The sequence below is a fragment of the Melospiza georgiana genome, chromosome 26, assembly GCF_028018845.1.
Source record: "Melospiza georgiana isolate bMelGeo1 chromosome 26, bMelGeo1.pri, whole genome shotgun sequence".
NCBI classification, from domain to species: Eukaryota; Metazoa; Chordata; class Aves; order Passeriformes; family Passerellidae; genus Melospiza; species Melospiza georgiana.
This window is the reverse complement of record NC_080455.1, coordinates 5,185,393-5,210,830: the sequence shown is the minus strand read 5'-3', so window position 1 is coordinate 5,210,830 and position 25,438 is coordinate 5,185,393. Positions and strand designations below refer to the sequence as shown.

Sequence of the window (25,438 nt, the reverse complement as noted above, 5' to 3'; positions counted from 1 at the left end):
AAAAAAAAAAACAGGGTCAGGTTAAGCATCAGGGCTAAGCTTCTATTTAAAGAAAAGGCAGGAGAACCAAGCTCTGGATTCTTTAGCACAAAAAGAAGCTAGACAGACACATCCAGGGCCCAGGCCACAAGCTCTGCTGTGCTTGATGTAATTACTAGATGCCACAGCAGGAGGAAGGAGGCAATTACCAATAGGGGAGAAAAGCCTGTTAAAAAGCACTGGCTAAGCTCACACAAAACTACTAAGAGCCTAAGCCATAGAAATGCTCCTGGTTTGCAGGTAGAGCCTTTCCTCAGCCCCTCTTGGTGCTGTGGGATGAAAAACCTCAGCACAGCAGCTGAGGAGCTCGGGGGCTGCCCTGTGCTCCAGTTTCTTCAGCTTTCTAACTACAGGCAGCATCTCTGGAGACCCCTCTGTGCTTCCAGCTGGGCAACACTGACACAAAAAAATCACTGCCACGGGGGAGGAGGGCAAAATGGAGAATCTGGAATTGGGGAAGCAGCTCAAGCACCTGGCAGTGACCCATGAGGGACCAGGGCAGCTCCTGAGCTCAGGGGTGGCCACTGCAGCCACAGGAAGGGAAGTGCTTTTAGTGCTTTTCTCAACACCTACTGATGACTCCACAGATTAATTCCTGCTTCTTTGCAGTGCTTCCTGACAAAGCAAGGCAAGCTGGTGCCCTCTGGTCATGGCCACTGGTGCTGGGAAGGAAATGCAGCATTGAATGGGAGATGCCTGTGTCCAGAGCACCTGAAACAACCCAGGCATGGGGCTTGGCTACTACAACAAAGTCCTTACTATGAATTAATCACCTGGGAAGCTCCATAAGCCTTGCCTCCCCAGCTCTGCTTGCACCCTGGTCCCTAAAATCCCTGTTGGAGCTGGTTCCATTTGCTCCCTGTGGAACCCCAGTGCATTTCAGGCCTGGCTGTGGCTCCTTGGGCACCATCACCTGACAGCACATCGCTTTTCCAAAAACACAAGAGGAAAGCAGTGCTGTTCTTGCAGCATGGAGTGGGCTCAGCACCACCCTGGATCACATCCTTGCTTTTACAGCTCCCTAAAGGATCAGGGAAGGCTCAGGGGCCAAGCAGCTGCAGTCCAGAGGCAGCTCTGCCTGTCCTCAGAAGCACTTCCCATTCCAAGAGCAGATAAGCTAATGCAGCCTCCGCAGTGAGGCAGCCTCATGATGCTTTTTGTTCTTGTACTTTTATCCGCCCAGGAAATCTCTGCTCAGAGCCTGCATGTTCAAACAGATCCTTAAAAAAAAACCCTCAGTGATAACGGGGCATTTCCCCCCCCTGACTATGGCATGGAAAATGGGGGAGGATATGGGGGAGGGAGGACTGTGATATTAAAGAGAAAGAAAGAAAAAAAATATTTCCTATTGTCCTGGAACGCTTTTCCACATGCTGACTCCATATGGAGCAAATACCAGGGGATATTTCTGTCCCCAGACTGGCCAGAACTAACACACATTACTGAACAGTCCTACTATAATAACACAGCCTTCAGGACCTCCTGTTCTGCTCCATTAGGACTTGCTGGCCCTCTGGAAAAAATTATCCAGAACCCTTAATTATCCAGAAGCAGGCATGCCACAAACAGACTTCCAACATATTCCTTATTTACTGCTTAGCAATTCCAGTGCTCCACCGGATGCTCTAATAGGAGGAAAAAAGCCAAGTGGAGCTTGCCAGAGCCCCAGCAGAGCTGGAGGAAGGAGATCTAGTGACTTGCATGTGTTTGCTGTCAAAAGGAAAACAGAAAGTGAGAGCAGGAGCACAGGTAGAGGAGGAGCAGGAAGAGAACACTCACTTGTGCTGCCTTATCTGCTGTATTGAGAACCTCTTGGCTGGGTCGTATTCAAGCATTCCTGAAAAGAAGAAAAAAAGTCCAGGTGTGATCACAGACATTCAGTTGAGTCAAAGCCAGCACAAAGCTCTGCTCTCCCCTCCCTGACAGCCCTGCTGTGCCCAGTCCTGGCAGGATTTGCTCCACCAGCCACAGGAAACTCAGCATAAAATCCCAACCCACTGCTGAACATGTTCCAGTCTGTCCCACCTGCAGGTACAGCCCATCCCTCCCTCCCAGTGCAGGGACTGAGGCTTGTCCAGCCCTCAGTCACAGCTCCAATCAAGATTTTTGCATTTCAGAGAGAATTTCATTGAACCTCCTCCATGGAAGAGCCAAACCCCCAGGCACAGCATATGTCCACAGTGTCCCAGATCCTCTGGTCTAGTGGAATTCTATTCTGAGGTGCACCAGGGGAGAACCAACAACAAAAATAAATCATCCTGATGCCCATCCCTGTGCTCTGGCCAGGAATTGGATTTATGAGATCATCTGCTGAGGTAGCTGGGGTGGGTGGTGAGCAGAGCAGAGACAGGAAAAGCAGCTCATGCCTATTCTCTCTGGGAGAAAGGGAGGTGGATTCCTTAAACAGCCTCCTGGGATGCCCACTCTGCTCCACTGCCTTTCAGAAGCTTCACAACTCAGCAGAAGGGAAGGAGAAAATGTTGCCATATTCTTCAGAAATGAGCCCATGGAACCCTGAGAGTTTCATCCAGCAGCATCCAAGATATTCTCCAGTGAAGGTTCCAGGAATATATTCACCTCCTGAACATTAACCAAGCCTCATGACTGAACAGTACAAGGAGTTTTGCTTTTACTGGATGATCTCCTGTTGCTCCTCAAGCATTGTGAAGTGCTGAATAGGTTGCATGAAGAATGAGGGTTTGGAGATGGTGGGTTGGAACAGGAGGAACCCATCACCAGCAACCAGAAAAGTTTGGGAAGCAGCACTCACTGTCAAACAGGAATCCAGAAATTCAGGACAGGAGCAAAGAGTGCAGAGAGCTGGGGAGAGCCAGGACAAGAACACACTGAGAACACAAAGGTGGGGGATAACTGGGTGGACATTTGGGAAGTGAGGGCTGGAAAGACATATCCTACTACAAGCAGGAAGCTGCAAGGGCCCTGGAGGTGAGAACCTACAATTCAAAGGTCATGGAAGAGATAAATCACCACAGCACATGTGACACCATAAACTGCTCCAGAACATCTTCCCTGTCAGTCTGCTCACATCACATCAGATCAGGACTTGGGCAAAGAGGGGGGATAGGACAGTACAGCGGGGAAAGACTGAGGTTATTTCACCTCCAGAACCCAAAATACACTTTGCCCTGGCAATTTGGGAAGGTTTATCCATGCTAGTGACAGCATTAAGAGCTTTAAGGGAGATGGGATCACTGCTGATCCACATGACATCACATGAAGGAAGTTAAAGCAATCCAGGAAGAGCTCTCCAGGTCACAGGGCAGAGCCCAATTCCTCACAGTTTTGGATTATTTGGACTGGGTTTTGAGGGTGGAAACTCTACAACACCCACCCCCACCCTCCCCACAAGTGCAACCTGTTCCAGAGCTCAACCCTGGCAGCAAAGGAATTTTCTCACGTTCAGATGGAATTTCTCCTCACATTACAGAAAAAGAAAGAAGTTCAGAGGAAAAAAAAACCCATCCCACACCTAATTAAAGAACCTATTAATAAGATGATCAGACAGTTTCACAGCTGAGCTTCCCAAATGAGTTGGCTTTTTTTTTTCTTTTTAAGAAATAGGGCTGCAAAGAGCTCTCACATGAAGATTAGGGGACAAATATTGGTTAGGTTCTCTTATTCATGTTATAAGAAACAGGAAGTCAGGACACCACCCACTCCCCCCACTGATTTATTTAAAAACCACACTTCAAGGTGTTTTTGAAATTGAAGGCATTTACCAGATGAAACTGGTACAAGCAGGAGAAGAAGCTGAAGGTAAATGATTAAAAGAGCAGAAGTCACAAACAACCACAGCACAGGGAGCTGTTACTCTGAAGCCATTAAAAAGGCAGAAAGAAAACAATCGAGTGAAAAGAATTTTTACTTCAATGAAAAACGACCACATTTGGGGCAACATCTGAAAGAAAAGTGTCCTCACTGAAAATGTACATTCACACATTCAGCTCTGAGTCACTGGTGGCAGCTCTGTGGCTCAAGTCCTGCACTGAGGAGAGGCTTCAGCAAGACAAAACATCATGTTCTATTCACCAGGCAAGTCATCCTGGAGCGCCCGCCCGCAGCCGCCGCCGCTCGCGGCCATTTAGGGTAAAGACTTCCCTGGAGTTTATCTGCGAGCAGGGATGGGACAGCCTGTGCCAGGGAATGCTTCAGGAGGCCCAACTCTGAGCTCTGCTCCCCAGAATTCCCAGAGGATTTGCTGTGTGCACACAGGGGTGGCACAGAATCACTGAGTTCAACCTGCGGGTGATCCTGAATTTGTCACCCTGAGGGTCGTGGTCAGGTGTTCTTTGGAGACCTCCAGGGGATGGGGGATCCAAACCTCACTGGGTGCCTGACAACTCCTTCCATGAGGAAATTATTCCTAAAATATGAAATCCCCTCATTGAGAATTATCAGGTATTAAACTGATAAGAACAGACAGCACACAGCTATGCCCAGATAGGGGTATCACGTCCTCTGCAGCACATCAACAGTTTCAAAATCCTTGCAAATCACAACCCAGAAATTGGAGATCATGGATCTGCCCTGAGCTCCTCACAACCCCCTCACCACACTCAGTGATCCTGGACAGGCACAGCTCCAGGGCAGAATTCCTGGAGCTCAGAACACAGGGCAGTCTCAGGTGTGGGACTGGAGAGGCAGGAAGAAACCCAACAGCAAAATTAACAGGCTCAACCTGGATTCCATTTCAGTCTCCAACTTGGATCAATATTTAACAAGCACTGTAAAAGCAGCGTGAGGCCAATCTGTAAATGAGGCAGGACCTTCTCCCTCCCCCTGCACTCAGCTGGCTGCTCTGGTCACAAACTCCCTCTGCAGGCAAATCTTGAGCCTGTGATCTAGGCCAGGCCTCTGGAAGGGCACACACAGCCCTGGGGACCCCTGCCACAGCAGAATTAAAGCATCCCACTGTCACCAGGATGCATCCTCTCACTGTCCCAGCAAGGAAAGGTCGTGGAAGTGACAAAACAAACTGCTGAAGATCCAGCCACCATGTCCCAGGTCTCAGGGCCTGGAAATCAATCCAGATGCTGATTAATGCAGAGCTGCAGCCTCAGAGCTTCCTCTTCCAGTAAAAGTCTATTAGCCCAGGAGGAGGAAAGCTGACCTTGTGCATTTTTCTGGTCCAGAAGCAAAGTGCACAGGAGTTGATAAGCCACGGGCAGATGCTGCCAGAAGAACCTTAAGACTATTTATAAACCCTTCTGCCCTGACACATCTCTCCTGACTGCACACACAAAACAGCACCAGACCTTCTTTCCATCCCTGAAGAGTACAAATAAAGCTTCATCCCTGATTAGGGAGACAAAATGAGGAGCAGCATCCCAACTAATCTGGAGGATATACTGTCATGCGAGTCTCTTTACAAGCTAAATACCACTGAAGCTTTAAGTCCTCTAAACTCTGCTGTTCTGCAAAAAGGGAACAAAGATAAGAACAAGCTCAAGGGGAAGAAAAAGTAAAGACACACTACAAAAGTAGTCAACAGAAGAACAAAAAAACCTTACAAAGTGTGTTTGTGTTTGCTTCATAGCCTGGCTGTGGTGCCTGTGGTCAGCACAGCCCTGGCAGACAGAGGAAATGAGCATTTTGCTGCACTGAATTCTGCCTCACTCAAACCCAGACCAGGCACTGTGAGGGCTTTTAGAGCCTTTCAAATCAACACAAAGATGAGACAAAAGCACCAGAGCGACAGAGCTGAGCTGGGGGGGTGTCTGTGCTGCTCACACAAACACAGCCACCCACAGTATCTGATCCACAGGCAATGGATTCAGCTCCAGCCTGCTGCAGGAGGAGCAGGCACCCACCAGGAAATGCAGATGTTCTGGAGGAAAAGCAGGAACTAAATAAAGCATCCAGGTTTGTCACCATAGCTACGTGGTGCCACGGCTGCACAGCTCAGCCCTGGGCTTCAGCAGATGCTGGGGAGCTGCTCAGGCCTCCAGAGCAGGCAGAGCTGGAGCAATCCCACCCCAAAATTCATCCCTCTCGAGGCCACCTGGCATGTTGACTGCTAGAAAATGTGTCTCACACCAAGCAAGGGGAATATCAGAAGGTTATGCCAGCTTTTGCAATGTACACAGCAAAATGAGGGGTAGAAGACTGTTCTCAGTTCTGTGGGAGAGAGGACAGGAAAAGGGATCCTTAGGGCTTCCCACTGCCCTGAAAGAAAGGGGTCTGGTCACCTCCTCCCAGGCAAGCTCCTCTCCTTGCCAAACCCACTCAGCTCCCACCTCTGTGGAGCACAAGCACAGAAAGGATGCAGACAAACAGCAGAGAGGATGCAGGAGGAGACTCAGGCTGTAAGAGATGGGCAAAGGGCACCACATTCAAGGCTCTGCCATGTAAAATCAGGCAGAGGGAAGAGTAGGTAATTCTGGCTCCAGCTCTCACACAGGGGTGGGATGAGAACTAGGAGGGGAGTTATTGTGCTAATGAAGCACAAGATTTTAAGCTGTCAATATCCTCAGCAGAGGAAAAGAGAAAACTGCCACGCTCCTTTTCCCCGGGGGAAGCACTAAGTGCAGCTGAGAGGCTGATCACAAACCTCCAAGGAGTTCTGCTGGATGCTTCAGCAGAGCTGCTGCCGGACCAACGGGACTGCAGGGTTTGCTGCATTTGGGCAATTCCCAGCTGATTAAAATGCCACATTTGGAGTCAGCAGTGACAAGCCAAATGCCACAGAGAGCTCAGGCCACTGTTCCCCGGGGCTGGCAGGTACAATGTGAGGCACATCAGGCCGTGAGCAGCCTCTGTGTCAGGCTCAGGCAGATCCTGGCTGTGCCGAGCGCCATTGGAAGCGCTGCCTTATGTAACGCCTTCGGAGAGCTGCTAAAGCTGGCTAATGCTTTTGGAAACACATGGAAATAACTGATTTCATCGTTGGCATGGAGCCAGGCAAGCTAAAATAACCTCTGAGGGGGGCTGCGGGGGTCTGGCAGCTCCGCGGCGCTGAGGGGCCGGGGGAGCCCCGGTGGCGGCAGCGGAAGAGCTCGGACTGACAGCACCACCTGCCGCCAGCACGGCCGGCACCGAGCCAGGAGCTGGGGCCGTGCACCGAGCCCGGGGACCTGCACCCAGCCAGGAGCTGGGGCCGTGCACCGAGCCCGGGGCTCTGCACTGAGCCTGGGGATCTGCACTGAGCCTGGGGACCTGCACCCAGACAGGAGCTGGGGCCGTGCACCGAGCCCGCAGATCTGCACGGAGCCTGGGGCCGTGCACCGAGCCTGGAGACCTGCACCGAGCCCGGGGACCGGCACCGAGCCAGGAGCTGGGGCCGTGCACCGAGCCCGGGGACCTGCACCAAGCCCGGGGACCTGAACCGAGCCCGGGGACCGGCACCGAGCCCGGGGACCGGCACCGAGCCTGGGGACCTGAACCCAGCCAGGAGCTGGGGCCATGCAATGGGCCCAGGGCTCTGCACCGAGCCTGGGGCCTGAACCGAGCCTGGGGACCTGCACTGAGCCAGGAGCTGGGGCCATGCAATGAGCCCGGGGCTCTGCACCAAGCCTGGGGCCCTGAACAGAGCCCAGGGACCTGCACCAAGCTCGGGGACCTGCGCTGAGCCCCAGGGCCTGGGCTGAGCCAGGGACTGGGGCTCTGCACTGAGCCTGGGGTACCTACACCCAGCCCTGGGGGCCTGCACTGAGGCCAGGGGACCTGAACTGAACCGGGAGCTGGGGACCTGCACCAAACCTGGGGACCTGAACCGAGCCAGGGGACCTGCACCCAGCCCTGGGGGACCTGCACCCAGCCCTGGGGGACCTGCACCCAGCCCTGGGGCTCTGCACTGAGCCAGGAGCTGGGGCCCTGCACCGAGCCCCGGGGACCTGCATCCAGCCCAGAGCTGGGACCCTGCACCCAGCCAGGGGACCTGAACCAAGCCCTGGGGGATCTGTGTGCAGCCAGGGAACCTGCGTCCAGCCCCAGGGGACCTGCAGAGCTGACACACTGCCAGCAGAGAGGCACTCGGTGCCCCCCAGCCCCTCACCAACCCCAGAGAGCACAAGGAGCAGGAAAACCAACATGAAACAAGACAAACATCCTGAATCTGAGGGCTGATTGCTCACAAAGAGCTGAGGAGAAAGGAGAGGATGAGCCTGTGCAGAGGGCTGGGGAGCACAGCAGCACCTGGCTGTTCTGCTGGAGAGGAGGCACTGGGAATGCTGGTCAGGCTCTCCCACAGGCTGGAATTGCATCCCAGCTCCTGCCAGAGGCTCACCAGGCTGCACAGCACAACTGTTGCCCTGCCTGACTCACCTTCCACAGGTAGAGCCTCTTCAGCACTAAACATCAAGCTGCTGAAATAAGTGATAGGAATAAAAAAATAAAAAAAAACCCCCACGACTTTCTCCCCAGAAAGTGCCACTCTCCTGGTCCTCGTGGTCCTATCCCAGCCCTGCTGTGAAACTGGGCACTGCTCCAATATCCTGCAGCTCTGAATTTGGGGAGAAGGAAACAAATGGGACTTGAGACCAGTCCAGAGGTGAGGCTGATGAGGAGGGACAGCAGCCCTGAGTACTCAGTGTGTGACATTAGGGAAAGCCTGGACACAGCATCACTGCTCTCACTGTCCTGCATCAGTGCTATTATGCCATTTTAAATTTAACACCTTGTGGGCTTTGCCTTTAGATGTAAAAGCTTCTCAGAGCACAGGCAGCAATGCAAGAACCAACTCTATCCAGCAGTGGCTGTGAGCTGTGCAGGGCATTGGTGGATCTCAGGAAAACACCAGTGCTGGAGATCTGCCAGAGTCTTGTAAGGCTATAATATAACCTCCATGACTAAAAGGATCCCATATCCCCACAAGACACTTGGAAGGAAGCTCTGGCACTGTGCAATCTGAGGAGTTGTTGCCTCTATAAATGTTACCCCTTTTGGAACCAGCTGGGAAGACTCACCTCTCAATAAGTCTGAGAGTGGAGGACCACAATCCTCTGGAATTGTGTAGTCGCCTTTCCCGATGTTTTCAAATAATTTATAGATATTATCCCCTTCAAAAGGGTACAGACCCGTTGTGATGTTGTATCTGTGAAGGCAGAAGGAGAAGTAGGATGAGAAGCAGCCCACAGGTACTCAGTTTTTACCTGACTACATAAGCCAAAAGCAGCCAAGGGGAAACCAAAAGAGGAATATTTGGCAGTATGTGCAAAACCTCTTTAAGGTTTAGCCTGCCTCCATCACAGTCTGGGACAGCAAAAACTTCAAAACAAATACTGGAGATACTTGTGGCTTCTGTTACTGCCCTGGCTGTGCCTCTGGGAGCTGAGCAACAGCTGCAGAGTCACTCATGGAGAGCAAAGATCCCCTTGTGCAGAATTACAGATACTTTGGGGAGCATCAACCCACCCACAGGAGTGAGCAGCACCCCCCGTCACAAGAGCAGTGATGACAGAGTTGGGCCAGCACTGAGCTATCTGAGCGTGTCATTAATTGTGAAGTTCCTGGGCACTCACAGTGTCACCCCTGCAGACCAGATGTCGACTTTAAAGCCTGAAAAGGTGTCAAGGCCATTGGCAATTTCTGGGGGCTGGAATGCTGGCGACCCTTGGCTCGTCCTGCACGTGTCGTCCTCCGCAAACGGATGCAATGCCTGAGGCAGGAGAGACCAAACAGTGTCAGCCTTCCAAGGAAAACAAACTGTGACTCTTGGAAAAGTTCCACCTGGGAAACAAAAGGGGAAAACTCCTCTACTGAACATCTACAGATGATAAGATCATGCCACCACAGCAGCCACACGCCACAGTGACAAGTCTTGCACCTCTCCTACCTAAGAGAGATTCCATATAAAAAGAAGGATAAGGTTATGCAGCTTATCCCCATTTCCCCCCACTTTTGGGCTCATCCACGATTGACATCTTCCTTCTCTCTGTGTTTCCTGAGCAGAGGTTTCATGCTGTTACCAAAAGAAGTGCTTTGGCAATTGCAATAAATATTCAGAGTCACTCACAGCACTCTGCAAGTGCAACAGAACAAAAGCCTAAATGCACAATAAATCAATGACACCACAGAGGTGACCTCAATCTAGAATGTCCCATTCTGATTTTGCTGTGCTTCTCACATACCTCTGCTACTCCTAAATCAGATATTTTTAGTGTCCCATTGGTTGTTAGCAGGAGGTTCCCAGGCTTTATATCCTTGTGGACAATCCCTTGGCTGTGCAAGTATTCTAAGCCATCTATAAGCTGACAAAAGTACCTGCAGAGAGAGGGAGAAGGGAAAAATAAATCAAACACTTTTAGCCAGTAGAAAGGAGCTTTTTGCTGTGGTCAGAGACTCTGGGGCATCATCATAACCCACACGCAGCCTGGCAGTTGTAGAGGCAAGTGTTTCATCTCATAATACCCAGAAATAACATTAATGTGCCTGAATTTCACTTAGGCTGTCTGTAATCTCAGAGATCTCTTAAACTAAAATGACAATATGACTATAAAATGATGTAGTTGCCACAGATTTGCTGCTCTGCCCTGATTTGATCCTGACAATGTTTTTGTTATCTATTCCCAGAATTCTCATGTTTCTTTCCTTTAGGAGTAAAAAGGGCTCCAGCTTAAGCCAGCTAACTACTCCAGCTACCAGATCATGCTGGATATTGCCAATCCCTAATCCATCCCAAGGCCTTTAAAGTCTTTTCTGATGCTGAACTGTGGCTTGACCTCCATTTAGGCAGGAGATTCCCCCCTCACACCCCTTGGCAAGGCAAGAGCACAGGGAACAGGGGGGGCTGTTGGGCAGCTCAGGAAGTAAAATAAAAATAACAGAAAAATCAATAGAAGGATTGTTTTCTTCCCAGAATCTAAGGGCAATCTCTGCTGGCCACTTCAAGAGCTTTTCACTTCTTTTGCATGGGTGTAAAATATGAAATTACTGCACAAAGCCAGGTTTGCTTTCAAACACAGTCTGAGCAGAGTGAACTCAAGAGAACACAGTGGGGAGAGGAACAGAACTTACCCGTGAGCCTGAAATACTGGAAACCTCTTTTCTGGGACACTGTCCAGCATTTCCTGCATCCCACACACACAGTACTCCATCACCATATACGTGAGGGCAGAGTTAAGGAAGCTCCAGGGTTAACCCTCAGTGTTAAATAAACATCCCTCAGAGGGAATGGCTGCACTTCCCAAGTGCTGAGGGAATGCTCCTCCAGCTCCCACACCTACAGGAAAATCCTTCTGCCAAATGAGCATCTGCAGCTCTGTGAGCAGACCTGGAACAGGATGGGAACTCCATAACCAGACCTGGAACAGGATGGGAACTCAACTCCATGACCAGACCTGGAACAGGATGGGAACTCAACTCCATGACCAGACCTGGAACAGGATGGGAACTCCACAGAAAATAAGCTGGAGATCTCACAGGCATGACAGAGAACAGGGAAATACCTTGAAGTGGGCACAGAAAGTTGGGAAATCCCTGGCAGAAGAGCTGCAGCCCATTCCCCCCGTGCCCTGGGTGCTCTGCAGCTCAAAGTGAGCTCCCACCACCTTCCCCAAAGTTGGTTATTCCTCACTCCCCGTCCCAAACAATCCAGTTGTGTGCTCTGTGGAACAGCTGCTGCTTACCCCCAGCTCCACAGGAGTATTCCAGCAGCAGGAAAAAGGATCCTTGGAGAGCTGAGAAGCTTTGTGAAACCACATGGATTAAAAACAGTTACAACAGAATGCCAAGAGCTGCTGGCACTTTGCAGCATTTGTTCCCTTGCAGCATATTCCAGTTTTTATCTCTGTAAGCTTTAATGTTGGGGCCAAAAAAAATGGGAACCAGACTGCCTGATGTTGTAGTTGCCTGTTTCCTCCTCTCCCTGGGCTTTTGAAGGCAAAGTTTGGTTTGGAGGGGCCTGGAGGAACAGACCTTGGGACATTGGGGAGTGTCCTGACAGAGCAGAGCTGCCAGGGCTCCCCTGCATTCCTGAGCATGGTCAGTTATTCCTCCAGGCAGTTGCTTTCTTAACCTAAACCCAAAATAAGTTAATTTTGCCCCAAGAAGCCACCTGAGGTAGAAGAGGCAGAAGGGACACTCCTGCCCTGGGCTGAAGACTCTGCTGCCCTCTGTTCCATCTAGCAGCTCCAAACACTGAAAACTCATTAAATTCCTGCTCCATTCCCCATGAGAGACCCTAAATACTCTAAATTTACCCTAAACCAGAATTTATGATGTGTGTGAAGATTCTCAGTAAATCAATAAAAGCAAGAATAGAAGAGAGAACTCCCAAAATTCATTCCTAGCCTGGAAGAAATCTGTGAACTGCTCCTATCAGAGTGATTTGGAATATATCAACTCTCCCACTGTCAGGAGAATAACAGTGGTGGTGGATAATCCAGAGCAGCTCCTGGGGAGCAAAGAGGCTCAAGGACAGCCCTGGCTGGGTGTCACTAACAGCCAGGCTGCTCCTCACCCCTCCCTGGTCACTGATCCCCTTCAGGTTGATCAATCAGATTAGAGAACAGACGTCCAGGCTGGAGCAGATCTGTTACAGGTGCCCCAAGCTCTCAGTTCTCCTCCTCAAGGGTTTCTGCTCCCACACTCAGCTCCACACACTGGTAATGGGATCCCTGGGATGCTGCTCATGGAACTGGGTTCATTTTCTGCCTGGATGAGCTCTCCATTCACCACTGGCTCTGCACTCCCAGCAAACTGCCCTTAAATACTGAAATTCATTGATATTTTTAATCCAGTTGCCACAGCTTTCCTTTTCTCTCACAAAAAAAAAAAAAAATCACTGAAGGTTTTTATTAGGTGAGTTGCTCAAATGCTGTTTTAACCTGAAGTGAGCCTACAAAAAAGATGGAGAGGGATTTTTTAGAAGAGGACACAGTGACAGGACATGGGGAAATCCCTTCACACTGACAGAGAGGTGGGTTAGATGGGAGATTAGGAAAAAATCTTCCCTGTGAGGATGGTGAGGCCCTGGCAGAGGTTTCCCTGAGAAGCTGTGGCTGCCCGTGGATCCCTGGAAGTGTCCAAGGCCAGGCTGGAAGGAGCTTGGAGCAACCTGGGGTAGTGGAAGGTGTCACTGCCATGGCAGGGGTGGGATGGGATGAGCTTTAATGTCCTTTTTAACCCAAGCCATTCTGTGACTCAATGACAAACAGCTCAAGCCTGCAGTGCACTTCCACCAGCAACAGAACACTCAGGTGGGGACAGAATCCTTCCTTCCACAGCCCCAATTTCCAATCCCACAGTGCTTGTTCTGGAAATGAGGATTTTTCTATACACTCAGGTGGGGACAGAATTCCTTCCTTCCACAGCCACAATTTCCAATCCCACAGTGCTTGTTCTGGAAATGAGCATTTTTCTCTTTAATCACCAATAGGAAAGTTGACATCTCCCCCTAAATCCCAACTCTGCCTCCTGCCAGGAACCAACACAGCCCTGAGCATGACTCAGGGCCCTGCCCCCAGGGCAGCCTCAGGGATACAGTCCCTTTTCTGCTGGATCTGTTCCCAAAATTGTTCCTCATGTGGCTGCTCAAGGTCTGCTCTATCACAGCCCAGGCAGTGCCTGTCAGGAGCTGGGGAAGGGCTTGAACAAAATCATGGATGATTTCACTGATTCCAGTGAAAACAAATTCCCCCCAGTTATTGCCAGAATCAGCACAGGGAGGAACAAATTTTGTGAGAGTGTAGAAGCAGATAAAGATAAAAACGACAAAGTCAACCTGTCCTTGTGAGGGAAAGGTTGGACCAGCACTGCTCAAAGTCCAGCAAGGAGCATCCTTGGAGAGATCCCATTTCCCAGTGATGGTTTTGTGTTGTCATCACCTGGTACCAACACACGATGTCTCTCTCGGGCTCCTTTTCCCCCTGCTGCCTCCTCCCTTCTACCTAATTAACCAGGATCTCTCTATCAATAATTGACTTGCAGTCCCCTCACTCTGTAGAGGCCACAGAACGAGCAGAAGCTGTCACACTCCTTTATCCTAATGATCTGGTGGCAGAGTGTTTGATCTAATTAATGCACACAATTAAATTACTCCTTTTCTGGAGTACTGTAATAAGAAGACAGCAATTAGAAAACACTGTCAAAAATAAAAGGATCTATTTATAATATATACTACAAGGGATCAGCTCCAGGAACTTCCACACTGGTTCCAGACAAAGTGCTCTCAAAATCCAGCAAAGTGAGGATAAAATTGCATTGATCAGAGTCTGTGTGAATTTGTGTTTGTGTGCAAAGTCTGCCAGGTGGGCAGGATGGTTATTAGCAGTGAAAGCAATTTAGCTGCAAAAAATTAAACTTAAGAAACATCCAAAAGGGCTTTTCCAAAAGCAGAACTACAGCAGAGAACAGTGGCAGCTCAAACCTGACCAGTAGCCCTGTGTAAAAGGATATATTTTCTGTTTCTCCTCGTTGTACAACACATCCACCAGCTGGATGACGTTTTTGTGCCGTAATCTCCGCAGGAGCTGGATCTCCCTGCAGGAAGAGACAAGGAAAAAGTTACATTTAAAAAGCTTATTCCCAACTCTATTTCTTCCAAAATTTCACCCAAATTTAACTTGGCTGAATGGCTCAGAGACCTGAAGTGAATTTTGTGTTTGTGGGGAATAAATAAGGTAAAACAGTGAGGAGCCACCTTCCCTTGGCTTGGGGAACAGCCCCTTGAATGTCACCTTCTGTCACCTGCCCTAAACTTTGGCTCCAGGGATTTTATACCTGCCCCAAACCACAGTTTACTCTCTTTTGCATTAAACTCATCCTGCAAAATCCCACTGGATGCCAGCTGTGGAGAAACAGGCAGAGCAGGACAGTCAGGTCAGGGTGGTTCTGTTGGTGCCTGGCAGTGCAGGTCCTGCTTTTCACTTTGTTCTGCTGCTGCTCCATCCTGGGCTGTGCTGAGCCCCCAAATTCTCCTTCCCACAATGATCTGGTGAGTGCTTTAAGCAGTGTGGTCACACTTCATCAGCTCAGCATTACAAGGAATTCTGAGCACAGCTTTGGAAGTGAGAGCCCCTACCCAAAGCCAGCTCAGAGCCCCTCGTGGGCACAATTAGCAGCTCCAGTAACGAGCTGGGGCCAGCACAAATGCTGAGCAACAACCAGGAGCTGCTCCTTGGAAAGGGGTTCTCTGATCCAGGAGTGCAAGGAGAATCCTTACTGATCTTTTAAGGATGTCTGAGCAGTGTGAATTATTTCACTACCAAAATTAAGGCCAGAGACTCCTTCCTCAGCTCTGGATTTAGAAGAAACCGCCAAGAACTGAGCAGAGACCCAGGATACCACAGCAAAACTCCCAAGTATTGTGTGGACATGGCAGACAAGTCTAATTATAGGAATGACCAAAGGGCTGAAGTGGATTAAATTAGCACAAGGAACAGCAGCCAGTGTCAGTGTGGAGCTGAGGAGATCCTGCAGCACGAAGGGAGAGGGCTGAGGGCTCCAACCAGGGCTGCCAGAGGAGAGCAAACACACTCAAACACAACTTTAGGCCCAAAATGTTGGGAACACATTTAAAATCCTGATCCCAACAGCTCATTCCCTGTAATACAACTCAGAAGCACAAACACTAATTCCTACAAATAAATATCTCATATTTCTGTAATGATTTTCCCCCCCCTCAGGAGGACTCTGTGAACCAATCCAAAATGCCAGGGCAGTGCCCCCACCCCTGTCCCTGGGGCAGAAGCCAAGCCACCCTTTTCCCAGAGGAAAGATTACTTCTATTTTTAGCCCCTCTTTGGCTCTGGAATGCCTGAGGAGCAGGGACAGCCAGCTCAGTCACCTCCAGTCCCATCTCACTTTGCAAACCCCTCGAGTAGGGGAACAGAGGTCTCACCTGCTCAGAAAAGGCCTAAATTTGATTTTTTTTTTCTTCCAAAACCACCAACAAAACCCCACTGCAAGTGTGTGAGCAGACAGATTGTCAGAAACCAAGGCCTGCTTGCAAGTACAACCTCCTTGGAAGGAGACAAGGGGGAAAAAAGACCTAACTCGAGCTCTGTCAGATCCATTAAGCTCATCCTGGTGGATTAAGATTTATTCCCTGCAAGGTACCTGCTCTGGTAAATAACAGGGGGTGTTGCTGCTCAGAACTGTAAACAGCAAAGCTGCCCCCTTGTTCCATGGGCCACAGCATTTTGGAACGTGCCAAAGGCAGCCTGGAAAGGCAGATTCTCCTTCCTGGACATCTCCACTGTGAGATGCAGTGTTCTTCCTTGTTCCCAGCCTAAGAAAACACAGCCAAAAGATTCATTCCCTTCCTTTGGTTCACAAGGTTCTTCCCACAACATCCTGAAAGCTTAGGGAGTGCAGCACCTGATCCAGGACTGGCTGCAAGTGCCAGGAAGATTTCAGCGTCACTTTTTCTTAGTCCCAAGAGTTCATCCACATCCTGCTCCTGCAGGGATGTCTGGCATTCCAAATTCTATATCCATCAGAATATGGAATTCTGGGCTCTTCCAGGTCCCAGCATTTCACCTCCCAACCCAGGCAAACATCCAGCTCAGCAGAGGAAATCCTTGAGCCAAGGGGAACACATCCCTGAGGATGTGGGATCCTGAGGAGGAGGGATCAGCTCATTCCCACCTGAGCTCACACCTCCAGAGCCTCCAGCAAATCTGTCCCCGTGTGGAGGTTCCAGCTCTTGGCACTTGCAGACCCCAGGAACTGTCACAGCACAGCCCCATAACCCAGGAAAACCCTCAGAGGAATTCCAAGGAGCACAAATTCCAAGCAGAGCAATTGCTGAGGTGGTAAGTACAGCACAGGGCACTTGGGATCCCACAGAGCCCCAAACACTTAATTAACGTGTCAGGCTATTAGCACACAGCGTTATTAAACCTCTGCTGCTGCTGCAGCCACAGGCTGCCAGGTTTTCCTGCCTTTTTTTTTTGGCAATTCCACTAAACTCCTTTTTTTTTTGCAGGGATGAGATTCTGCAGTGTCTGCCTGACTGAGCCACCTCCACCTGCTCTATAGAGAAATTATTGCCCCAATAGATTTAAGGAAATTGTGTCTTACAAGTTTAAGCCCTCAACATCCTCTCCAGGACTCAGAGAGCCCTTCAGGGCTCATTTTCCTGGGGCAGAAGTGGAGTATTTTGGAGTAGAGAAAAATAATTTGATCTGATCTAAGTCCCAAACACATTTTAGCTGTAATTTCTGGGTCTCCAGAACAACAGGGCTGGGGCAGAGATGAGCCTGTGGCCTGGGATATCAGCAAGGAGTGACCCAAGGTTGGCATTAACATCCCATTTCCAGCCCAACATCTGCAGGTGCCCAAGGCCCAGCTCAGAGACCTGTGTGATCCTCCACAGCTCATTAGTGCACTCTCATTACTCCCTGTGTGTTACTGCTTGTGGAATTACCCAAGGGCCACTGTCTAGGAACCGTTTTCCAGGGATTTCCTCGGAGGACAATTCCATTCCTGTGCTATCAGCACAGCTCTGAGGAAGGAACCCACCACAGTAACTCAATCACCTCCGCCCAACAGCCCAAACCTCACGTGCAGCTTTTCCCTGTGTGGTGGGAAACACTGGAAAACACCTCAGTGATCAGATTCCAAGAGAGAAAGCAGAGCCCAACAGTGTGATCCGACCCATTTCCTGCTGTCCTGTGCACAGGAGCAGTTCTTGGGCATAAACTCCTCAATGCTGCCCAAAGTGAGATTCCAGTGCAATCTGGCCATGTTGACATTAAAATACTGTGTCAGGGTCCTGTCCAGCACTACCTGGAGACCCCACAGCACTTTGTTCCTCCCACCCTGTTTGGTCACATATCTCACACTCAGAGCAGGCACAGCTTTCACTCCCTCTCACAGCAGTGCTGAAGGGTTCTGATAAGCTCAGAGTGCCAGGGGGACCAGGGAACCACAAAATACAACAGTTTGCCTTAAAATTCCCCACTGAAGCAGCAGATAAAGCACATGGATAGGTGGGCAGAGGGAAAAGGATGAGGGAACAGAAATAGGAACCTGAACTAAAGTTAAACCCCTGGGTACAAGGCAAGACCTAAAATCTGCCTTGGTGTTTTGGAGCAGGTGGGGCTGAGCCAGGAAATGTCCACAGAAAGTCCCTTTTAATAACTCCCTTAATGACCCATCTGATACTCACAGCCCCGTTCTGGGTGTGAATAAAACTTCCACGGAGTTCACCTCAGGACACAGGAGCATTCCCATGGCTCTGAGAGCAGGGAACTCTCCTGATGTGGGCAAGCTCTTTTTACCTAATTTACATGGAAAGCTTCCCTAAGGAGGAAACCATCTCCAGGTTCCCCAGTGGCAGCACTGGAAGTGCCCGTGGAGGGACCCAGGGACGGGGCACTCAGCCTCCACCAGAAAAACAAGAAACATTTTATTACACATTAACCAGGTTTGCTTGATCCTGAACCTGAGCCAGGAAGGGAGAGAGACAGGGAGGTCCCAGCCTTGGGATGTGACTGTTCCACAGCCAAGAAAGGTTGGAAGGCAAAGTGAGAGAGCTCCCTGACAGCAGTGCTGGGACAGGATGTGAAATATCCCACAGCTAAACTGGGAAATCAAACGGAGGGACAGACACAGGGCTCTGCAGGTCAGGGCTCACCCACAGCAGAACAGCACAAGAGTATCCTCGACCTCTCAGAGCTCTCCCTCCCAGCCTAGATAAACCCTCCTGGGTTGTTTGGGCTGCAGAGGCTCCTGCAGGGCTGATAAGCAGCTCCTGGCAGGGCTGCTGCGAGGTCCAGACTAGGGAGAGTTCCCACAGCAGCCCCACTGATCCAGCCCCTCCTGGGGTTCACTTCCATGACGGCTTTGTACCCTGAGTAACCAGGTGTGGCAGAGGCACAGAGAGCTGACAACCCTTGGCCCCAATTTACAGCCACAGAAATCAGCTGGGGAGAGCCTTGAGTTAACTCCCAAGGACCTTAGAAATGAAGCTGAGCAAAAAACCCAAAACTTCCTGTGCCCATATATTGGATTCTGTTCCAGCCACCTTCCCCATGGGTGGGAGGAGGAATTGCCACCACAGAGAGCTCCAGGGAACACCTGAGGACACCTGGGCAGATACAGGAATAACCCTGTGAGGACACCAGGTGTGTTTGTAAGGTTCTCACCTCGCCCAGGTGCTGAGAGGATACAGAGGAATTGCTTTAAGAAACAATATTTTATCCATGAAATGACACCAAAGTGGTGTATCCCAGACTCTCCCAGCCCTTGGGAACCTGTGCCCAGCCTCACCCAGAGCACTGGCTGCCGTTCAGAGGGAAGAGATTCCTAAATACCTGTGGATTAGGAAGCACTTCCCACAGCAGATCCACGCTGTCAGCTAAAACAACACAGCAGCTCAGCTGCTGAACAAGAAGCAAGCTCACCCATCCAGTTCCCAGAGCTCCTTACTCACTTTTTCACGTTGGCCTCCCCGTTGGGGATCCGGCGCAGCTTCTTCTTCTTCAGGATCTTGACGGCTCTCCTGCACAGGGTCTCTGAGTCCAGCATCTCCTTGACTTTGCCGTAGGAGCCCTCTCCCAGCAGGTCTCCCATGAGGTACTTGCCGATGAGCTTGGCCCGTTTGCGCCGGGGCTGGTAAATGACCTCGGTGGAGTCGATGCGGTGGATGAACGTGTCCATGCCCACCGACATCAGCTCGCTCTCTGCAAACATTCCCAGCTGCTGGGGCTCCTGCAGATCCATCCTGGATTAAGTTCCTTAACCTGTTTTTTTTGTTGTTTTTTTTTTTTTTTTTTTTCTTTAAGCGCTCAAGGCTTTAATCCTTGTTTTGTTAAGTTTCCAACACTCCCTTTTTACTCCTTCTCGGGAAAAAAATATCCAGAAGATTGTACAAACATGAATAATAATAATAATAAAAAAAAACAACCAACAAAAAAAAAAGAAGGAAAAAAAGAAAAGAAAAACCAAACCTAAGAGCTGCTTCCAGGTCAATTGGATGCCAAAAGATCCCGGCCTGGCTCCAGAAAGTCTTTGAAAAAGAACATAAATCTGTGACGGGACACACTCAGTCCGGGACTCACGTTGCTTCCGACCCGGTCCCGCTACCGGGGGCTCTTCCCAGTCAGCTGGCCTTGGCTGGGCCCAGTTTGATCCTACAGAGTTAGGTCATCTCCGGGCCCGTCAGGCCACCCCGTGGAACCAGAGCAGCTCCCAGTCCCTCTCGTGACTTTCCATGCCTAGGAGCTCACGGTTCCAGCCGGGGTGGGAAGGTGCGTGCTCCCCCCGGAGCGCGGGCCGCAGCGGGGGTTCAGCCGTTGGGGAGCTGGAAGCAAGTTTCCTTGAAGGAGTTTTCCCAAACAATTCTTGCGTCTTCGCTTTCGCCTATAAAAGTTTGAGGCCTTCGGTGCCTACCGAGAGCTCCCGGGGGCATCCTTCATCCACCGGGATTGCGCCCGGCACATGATGTGTCACCACCGCCTTTGCTCCGGGTGTCAGCGGTGCAGGACAACACAACCCCCGTTGATCCCGGGAGGGGTCAGGGAGACCCCCCGTGCCCCAACACCCGGCTGCTCCCGGGGGATCTCCTGCCCGGTGTCCGGTTCTTCACGGAGAGAGGGGACGGTCAGGGATGCCCACCCGGCCCGGACGGTGCCTCCCGCACCTCCCACAGGTGTCAGCGGGGCTGGCGGCAGGGCACGGCGGGAGAGCAGAGCGGGGTGACAGGGGACAGGACACTTTCAGTGCGACAAAATCAGCGCCGGAGCCGGGACGGGACGGGACGGACTCCCGGGGAGGGTTCGGTGACCTCCAGGCCCTTCCCGGCCCGGGCCGGCTCCTTCCCCGCACGCAGCTCCGGCCGCTGCCGCCGGCCCGAACGGTGAACTGGGGGAGGGGGGGGCGAGCGGCCGAGTCCCCCCTCCCCGTCGCCAGGCGGGGGAGCCGGGCCGGGCCCCGGCGCCGCGCTCCGCCCCGCCGAGCCGCCGCCTCCCGCGTCCCCCCAAGTTCAGGGGCCGCCCCTCGGCCGCTGCCCCCTGGCGCTCTCCCGGCCCCGGTCCCGTTCCTCGTCCCGGTCGCGCCGCCCCGTTACCGCCCGCCCCGCCGCGCGCGCGCCGCCGACGCCGCTGCCGCCATCTTGTCCCCGCCCGCCCCCGCCGTTCCGTCCGCCCCCCCCCCCGCCCCGCTCCGCGCCTCGCGCCGCCCCGGCGCGCGCCCCCATTGGCCACGCCGTCGGCCCCGTCCCCGAGCGCTCGAACGCTGATTGGCGGCGGCTACATCACGTCGGGTTCCGGTTGGTTCGTTACGAACGTCCCTTCCACCCACCCCGGCCGGCGGCGGGGCTTTGTGATAGGCTAACGGAGCTGTCCGTCAGCTATATGGGCGGGGATTGAGGTGCCATTCAGATGTGATAGTTCATAGGCGATGTCCGTCGCGATTGAGGGCGGGGCTGGCGGCGGCGACGCGCTACTATTGGCTGTGAGCGCTGTCAATCACCGCTCGGAGGCGGGGCGGCGGGCGGTGAGGGGCGGAGGGCAAAGGGCACGCGGGAGTCATGGAGACGGCACCGGCACGGAATCGGCCCTGCCCTACCGGGGAGCGGCCCTGTCCCGCCGGGGAGCGGCCCTGCCTCGTCAGGGAGCGGCCCTGCCCCGCCGGGGAGCGGCTCTGCCCCATCGGGGAGCGGCTCTGCCCCGCCGGGGAGCGGCTCTGCCTCGTCAGGGAGCGGCCCTGCCGCGCCGGGGAGCGGCCCTGCTCCGCCGCCCTCACGGTCCGCCCGCCGCGCTTGGGCCGCTCTGCAGCCGCTTCGGGTTTGGGGTGAACCCGCTCCCCCTGTTCCGCTCGGTTCCGGCTGCACCTCGTCCCACCCCGCCCAGCCAAGCAACTGCGAGGGCATCCCCAAAATAACGGCACCGGTTCCAGCGCCCCGCCAGACTCCGGCACAGCCCGGGGGAACGAACGGGCTCCTCCTCCCTGCGCCGCCTCCCCCTCACGGCCCCGGCCCCGGCAGAGCCGCCTCTCCTGCGGGCACCCTCCGGTGGCTCCTAAGGGTTGGGCTGCACACGCTGCTCTCCCCGTTCAAAGCTCGGTTTCACCGGATACCGGGGATGTCCAGCCCGGGGAGTTGCGGTATGACAGCTCCGGCCGGGAACACCGGGAACCGGTGCCGGTACATGGGGTTTGTGCAGTGTCAGCTCAGGGGAACCACGGTGCCCCTGCAGCCGCCTCCAGCCCCGCTGTGCCAGAGGCTCAAACCCTTTGGCCAAAGGGATGGAGCCAGACTGAGCTGGGATTGGAACATGTAGCAGCAGCTTCGAGAGCTGAGCCGTTCATTCGAGGCAGGGCAGGACAAATATATGAATTCTCCCTTTCCACGAGAGCTGCTGACACTGCATGGATTCCGAAGCACAGGTGGGAGAGTCCTGAGGCTGTTTTGGGGGGCCTGAGCATGGTCAGGGCCCCATGAGTCCTCAAAAGGTCAGATCACTGTGATGCTCCAGTTTGTTGGAGGAATTTGGTTTGTTCAAGGAACTTGAGCCTGTGAAGGTTTGGGAGGAGGTTCCAAAGAGGGGATGCAGAGGAGGGGGCTGCTCTGCCGAGCCCTCCAATCCCGCCAGCACCGCCTTTCCATCCTCCCTCAACGGCTTCTGTCACGACAGCACCCAGCCCCGGGTGATTTATTCCAGTCTTGGCACCGAGTCCAAAGTGCTGGAACCCATCCCCGAATTTCTGGTAAGTGCTGTGCATCCCCTTCCCGAGGTGTTCCCAGCAGTGGGAGGGCTGGAGGAGCTCCTGACACTCCACACTCTGCTCCCTGGCTGTCCTACCCCCTCTCCCACCAGGGTGGCAGAAGAATCCTCCCCAAAAGGCAAAATCCTGCTTGACTGTCCAGGAATGAGCAGGGCAAGCCAAGGACTCACATGGGGTGTCCCCAGGTACCCCCAAGCCCTGTCCCCCACTGGGGCTGCAGGTGCATCAGGCAAAGCCAGAGGCTCTTGGGCTTTCCCAAATATTTGCACCAGCATCGTCCCTTCCAGAGGGGAGGTGACAAACTGGGAGAAACAGCTGACACCTGCCAAAATTGTGGCACATGGGGCAGGCAGGAGCTGAGCTCTCACTCTCTGCAGCCCCACAACCCGGCCAAGTGGGTACAGAAGGGTTTATTCACACATGGGATGGTTTTGTGGGACCCTGGCATCACAGATGGTCCCATCCCTGCCCCCTGCATGCCCCAGCCCTGCACGGGGCAGGGTCTGTCCCCTGGTTGCCTCTTCCCACAGCTTCAGGGGCACAGGGCCAGCTGGCAGCACGGCTCCACAGCCCTCACCCCACGGAAAGTCAGGGGATTTCCAGGCTCTGGGAAAAAACAGGAAGTGGCAGTGGGTGACAGCAGCCAGGCACACCCCAATGTGGAGCTGCTGTGTTCATGGGATCAGGGCCCAAAAACTCCCATCTTGGTCCCCATTTCCTGAGACTGGGTGTCTTACAGGGACCAGCTCCCCCAAACTCCCATCTTTGTCCTCATTTCCTGAGACTGGGTGTCTTACAGGGACCAGCTCCCCAAAACTCCCATCTTTGTCCCCATTTCATGAGACTGGGTGTCTTACAAGGACCAGCTCCCCAAAATGCCCATCTTTGTCTTCATTTCCTGAGACTGGGTGTCTTACAGGGACCAGCTGCCCAGGAAGGGCTGTTCCTGGAGAAGCCAGGCTGTTTTCCAGGGACATTGCTCCTGTAAAGGGGCAAACAGATCAGGAGACAACTCAGATGTCCCCACATCTCCCACCAGTGCAGGCACAGTCTCCCAGCCCAGCATCACTTCTGCTTCATTAGGGTTTCCTGTGTGAATTGGGATCCACAATTCACACAGGGTGGAAGGAGGAGGAGGAGATCCTGGTAAGGGAAAACTGGGTTTGGTGGTTCTGGGAGGAGGCAGATTCAGTGCTGGATGGATCTCTGTGTGTTCTCCCACTGTGCTTATTTATTTATATTTGTGTAACACCAAATAAAGATTCAAAAGGATCTCTGTAAGAAGTGTATGTTGGAAAACGTGACAGGATTGGCTTGATTAATTACTATATGCAAATGAATGAAGGATGGGAGCAGTGGGATTAGCAGGGGAAGAAGGGGACTGTCACAGACCTTCCTGGTTCCCCCTTTGCCTCTGGCACACACCCAAATTTCCCAAGGACCTGGTGTTAATGTGGTTCCCATCTGCCAGTACTTCCCTTCTTGGGGATAAATCAGTTCCCTCTGGCTGCTGCTGTGCTGGTGTAAAAATCCAGGAGGCTTCTGTGTGACCCCTTGGGATTTTGTTCCTACTGTGGGACTGCAAAGGTGGCATGAATCCAATGCAAGCAATGGGAAATTAACAATATTAAAAGGCCCAGTGAGGGGAAAACGAGTGAGGAGCCTGGGATTCTGAGAGCAGGTCATTCTCCAGCCCTGTGATTTTTTTTAATTCCTGCAGCAGGACTTTGTGGCATGGGAGTGGGCAGAATCCTTGGAAGCTGCTCAGGGTTTGAGTGTTTCCAGCTCTCCTGTGTCCTCTGTGGGCTGAGCTGCCGCCCTGGTCCTGCAGGGAGGAAAAGTGAGGAATTTCCTTTTCTTTTGAGAGGAAAAGAACTGGACAGACTCTGCTCGGGAGTCTGATGGTGTGCACAGCCAAGGCTGCTCCGGGATTTTGGTTTGCTTCCTATTTCCATCCCATCCTGGGATGGATGGATGGATGGATGGATGGATGGATGGATGGATGGATGGATGGATGGATCAATGTGGGATGAAAGGCGAGCACTCTGGATCCACACCGATGCAAAGCCCGTGGGAACGGGCCATGCTGAGACCCACGGGAGCCCCCCGGGAGCCCCCGGGCCGGGTGTGGACCTGGACCCGCCGTTCCGGGGGCAGCGCCCGCTCCTGAACCGGGGCAGGGGGAGGCGGCCCCGGAGGCTCCCTCTGCCTCGGGGGCTCCTTCGGCCCCGGGCCCGCTGCCCGTTCATCACTCGGGGCCACCCTGGCGGCTCCCACCGAGACCGAGTTCCGAGCCCTGCCTCTCCTGCTTCCCGCTCCGCGGCCTGGCCCGGTTATCCCGTTCCGCTGCCCACTCCCGGTTCTCCCGTTCTCCGCTGCCCACTCCTGGTTCTCCCGTTCCCCGCTGCTCACTCCCGGCTCTCCCTTTCCCCACTGCCCACTCCCGGTTCTGCCGTTCTCCCGGACCCGGTCCGCTGCCCACTCCCGGTTCTCCCGTTCCCCGCTGCCCACTCCTCCCGGGCCCGGTTCTCCCGTTCCCCACTCCCTGTTCTCCCGTTCCCCAGTCTCGGTTCTGTCGTTCCCCCGGGCCCGGATCTCCCTTTCCCCGCTGCCCACTGCCGGTTCTCCCGTTCCCCACTCCAGGTTCTGCCGTTTCCCCGGGCCCGGTTCTCCCGTTCCCCGTTCCCCGCTCCCGGTCCTCGCCCGGTCGCCGCCTCCCCGTTCCCCGGAAGCTCTGTAGCCCTTCCAACATGGCGGACCCGGAAGC

At 53.0% G+C, this 25,438-nt stretch overlaps 1 protein-coding gene across 1 annotated transcript in view; it reads right to left on the bottom strand.

Moving 5' to 3' along the window:
• STK11 (serine/threonine kinase 11) overlaps window positions 1-20,860 on the bottom strand; it is a 32,618-nt gene extending 11,758 nt beyond the window's left edge. Inside the window, exons 1-7 of the mRNA XM_058040726.1 lie at window positions 19,379-20,860; window positions 14,395-14,478; window positions 11,014-11,103; window positions 10,128-10,260; window positions 9,519-9,655; window positions 8,964-9,091; window positions 1,819-1,876 (exon numbers count right to left, since the gene is read on the bottom strand). Of these exons, the coding sequence (XP_057896709.1) occupies window positions 1,819-1,876; window positions 8,964-9,091; window positions 9,519-9,655; window positions 10,128-10,260; window positions 11,014-11,103; window positions 14,395-14,478; window positions 19,379-19,668 (920 nt within the window). The 5' untranslated portion in view covers window positions 19,669-20,860. The remainder of the gene's footprint in view (window positions 1-1,818; window positions 1,877-8,963; window positions 9,092-9,518; window positions 9,656-10,127; window positions 10,261-11,013; window positions 11,104-14,394; window positions 14,479-19,378) is intronic.
• Between the last annotated feature and the right edge of the window lie 4,578 nt (window positions 20,861-25,438).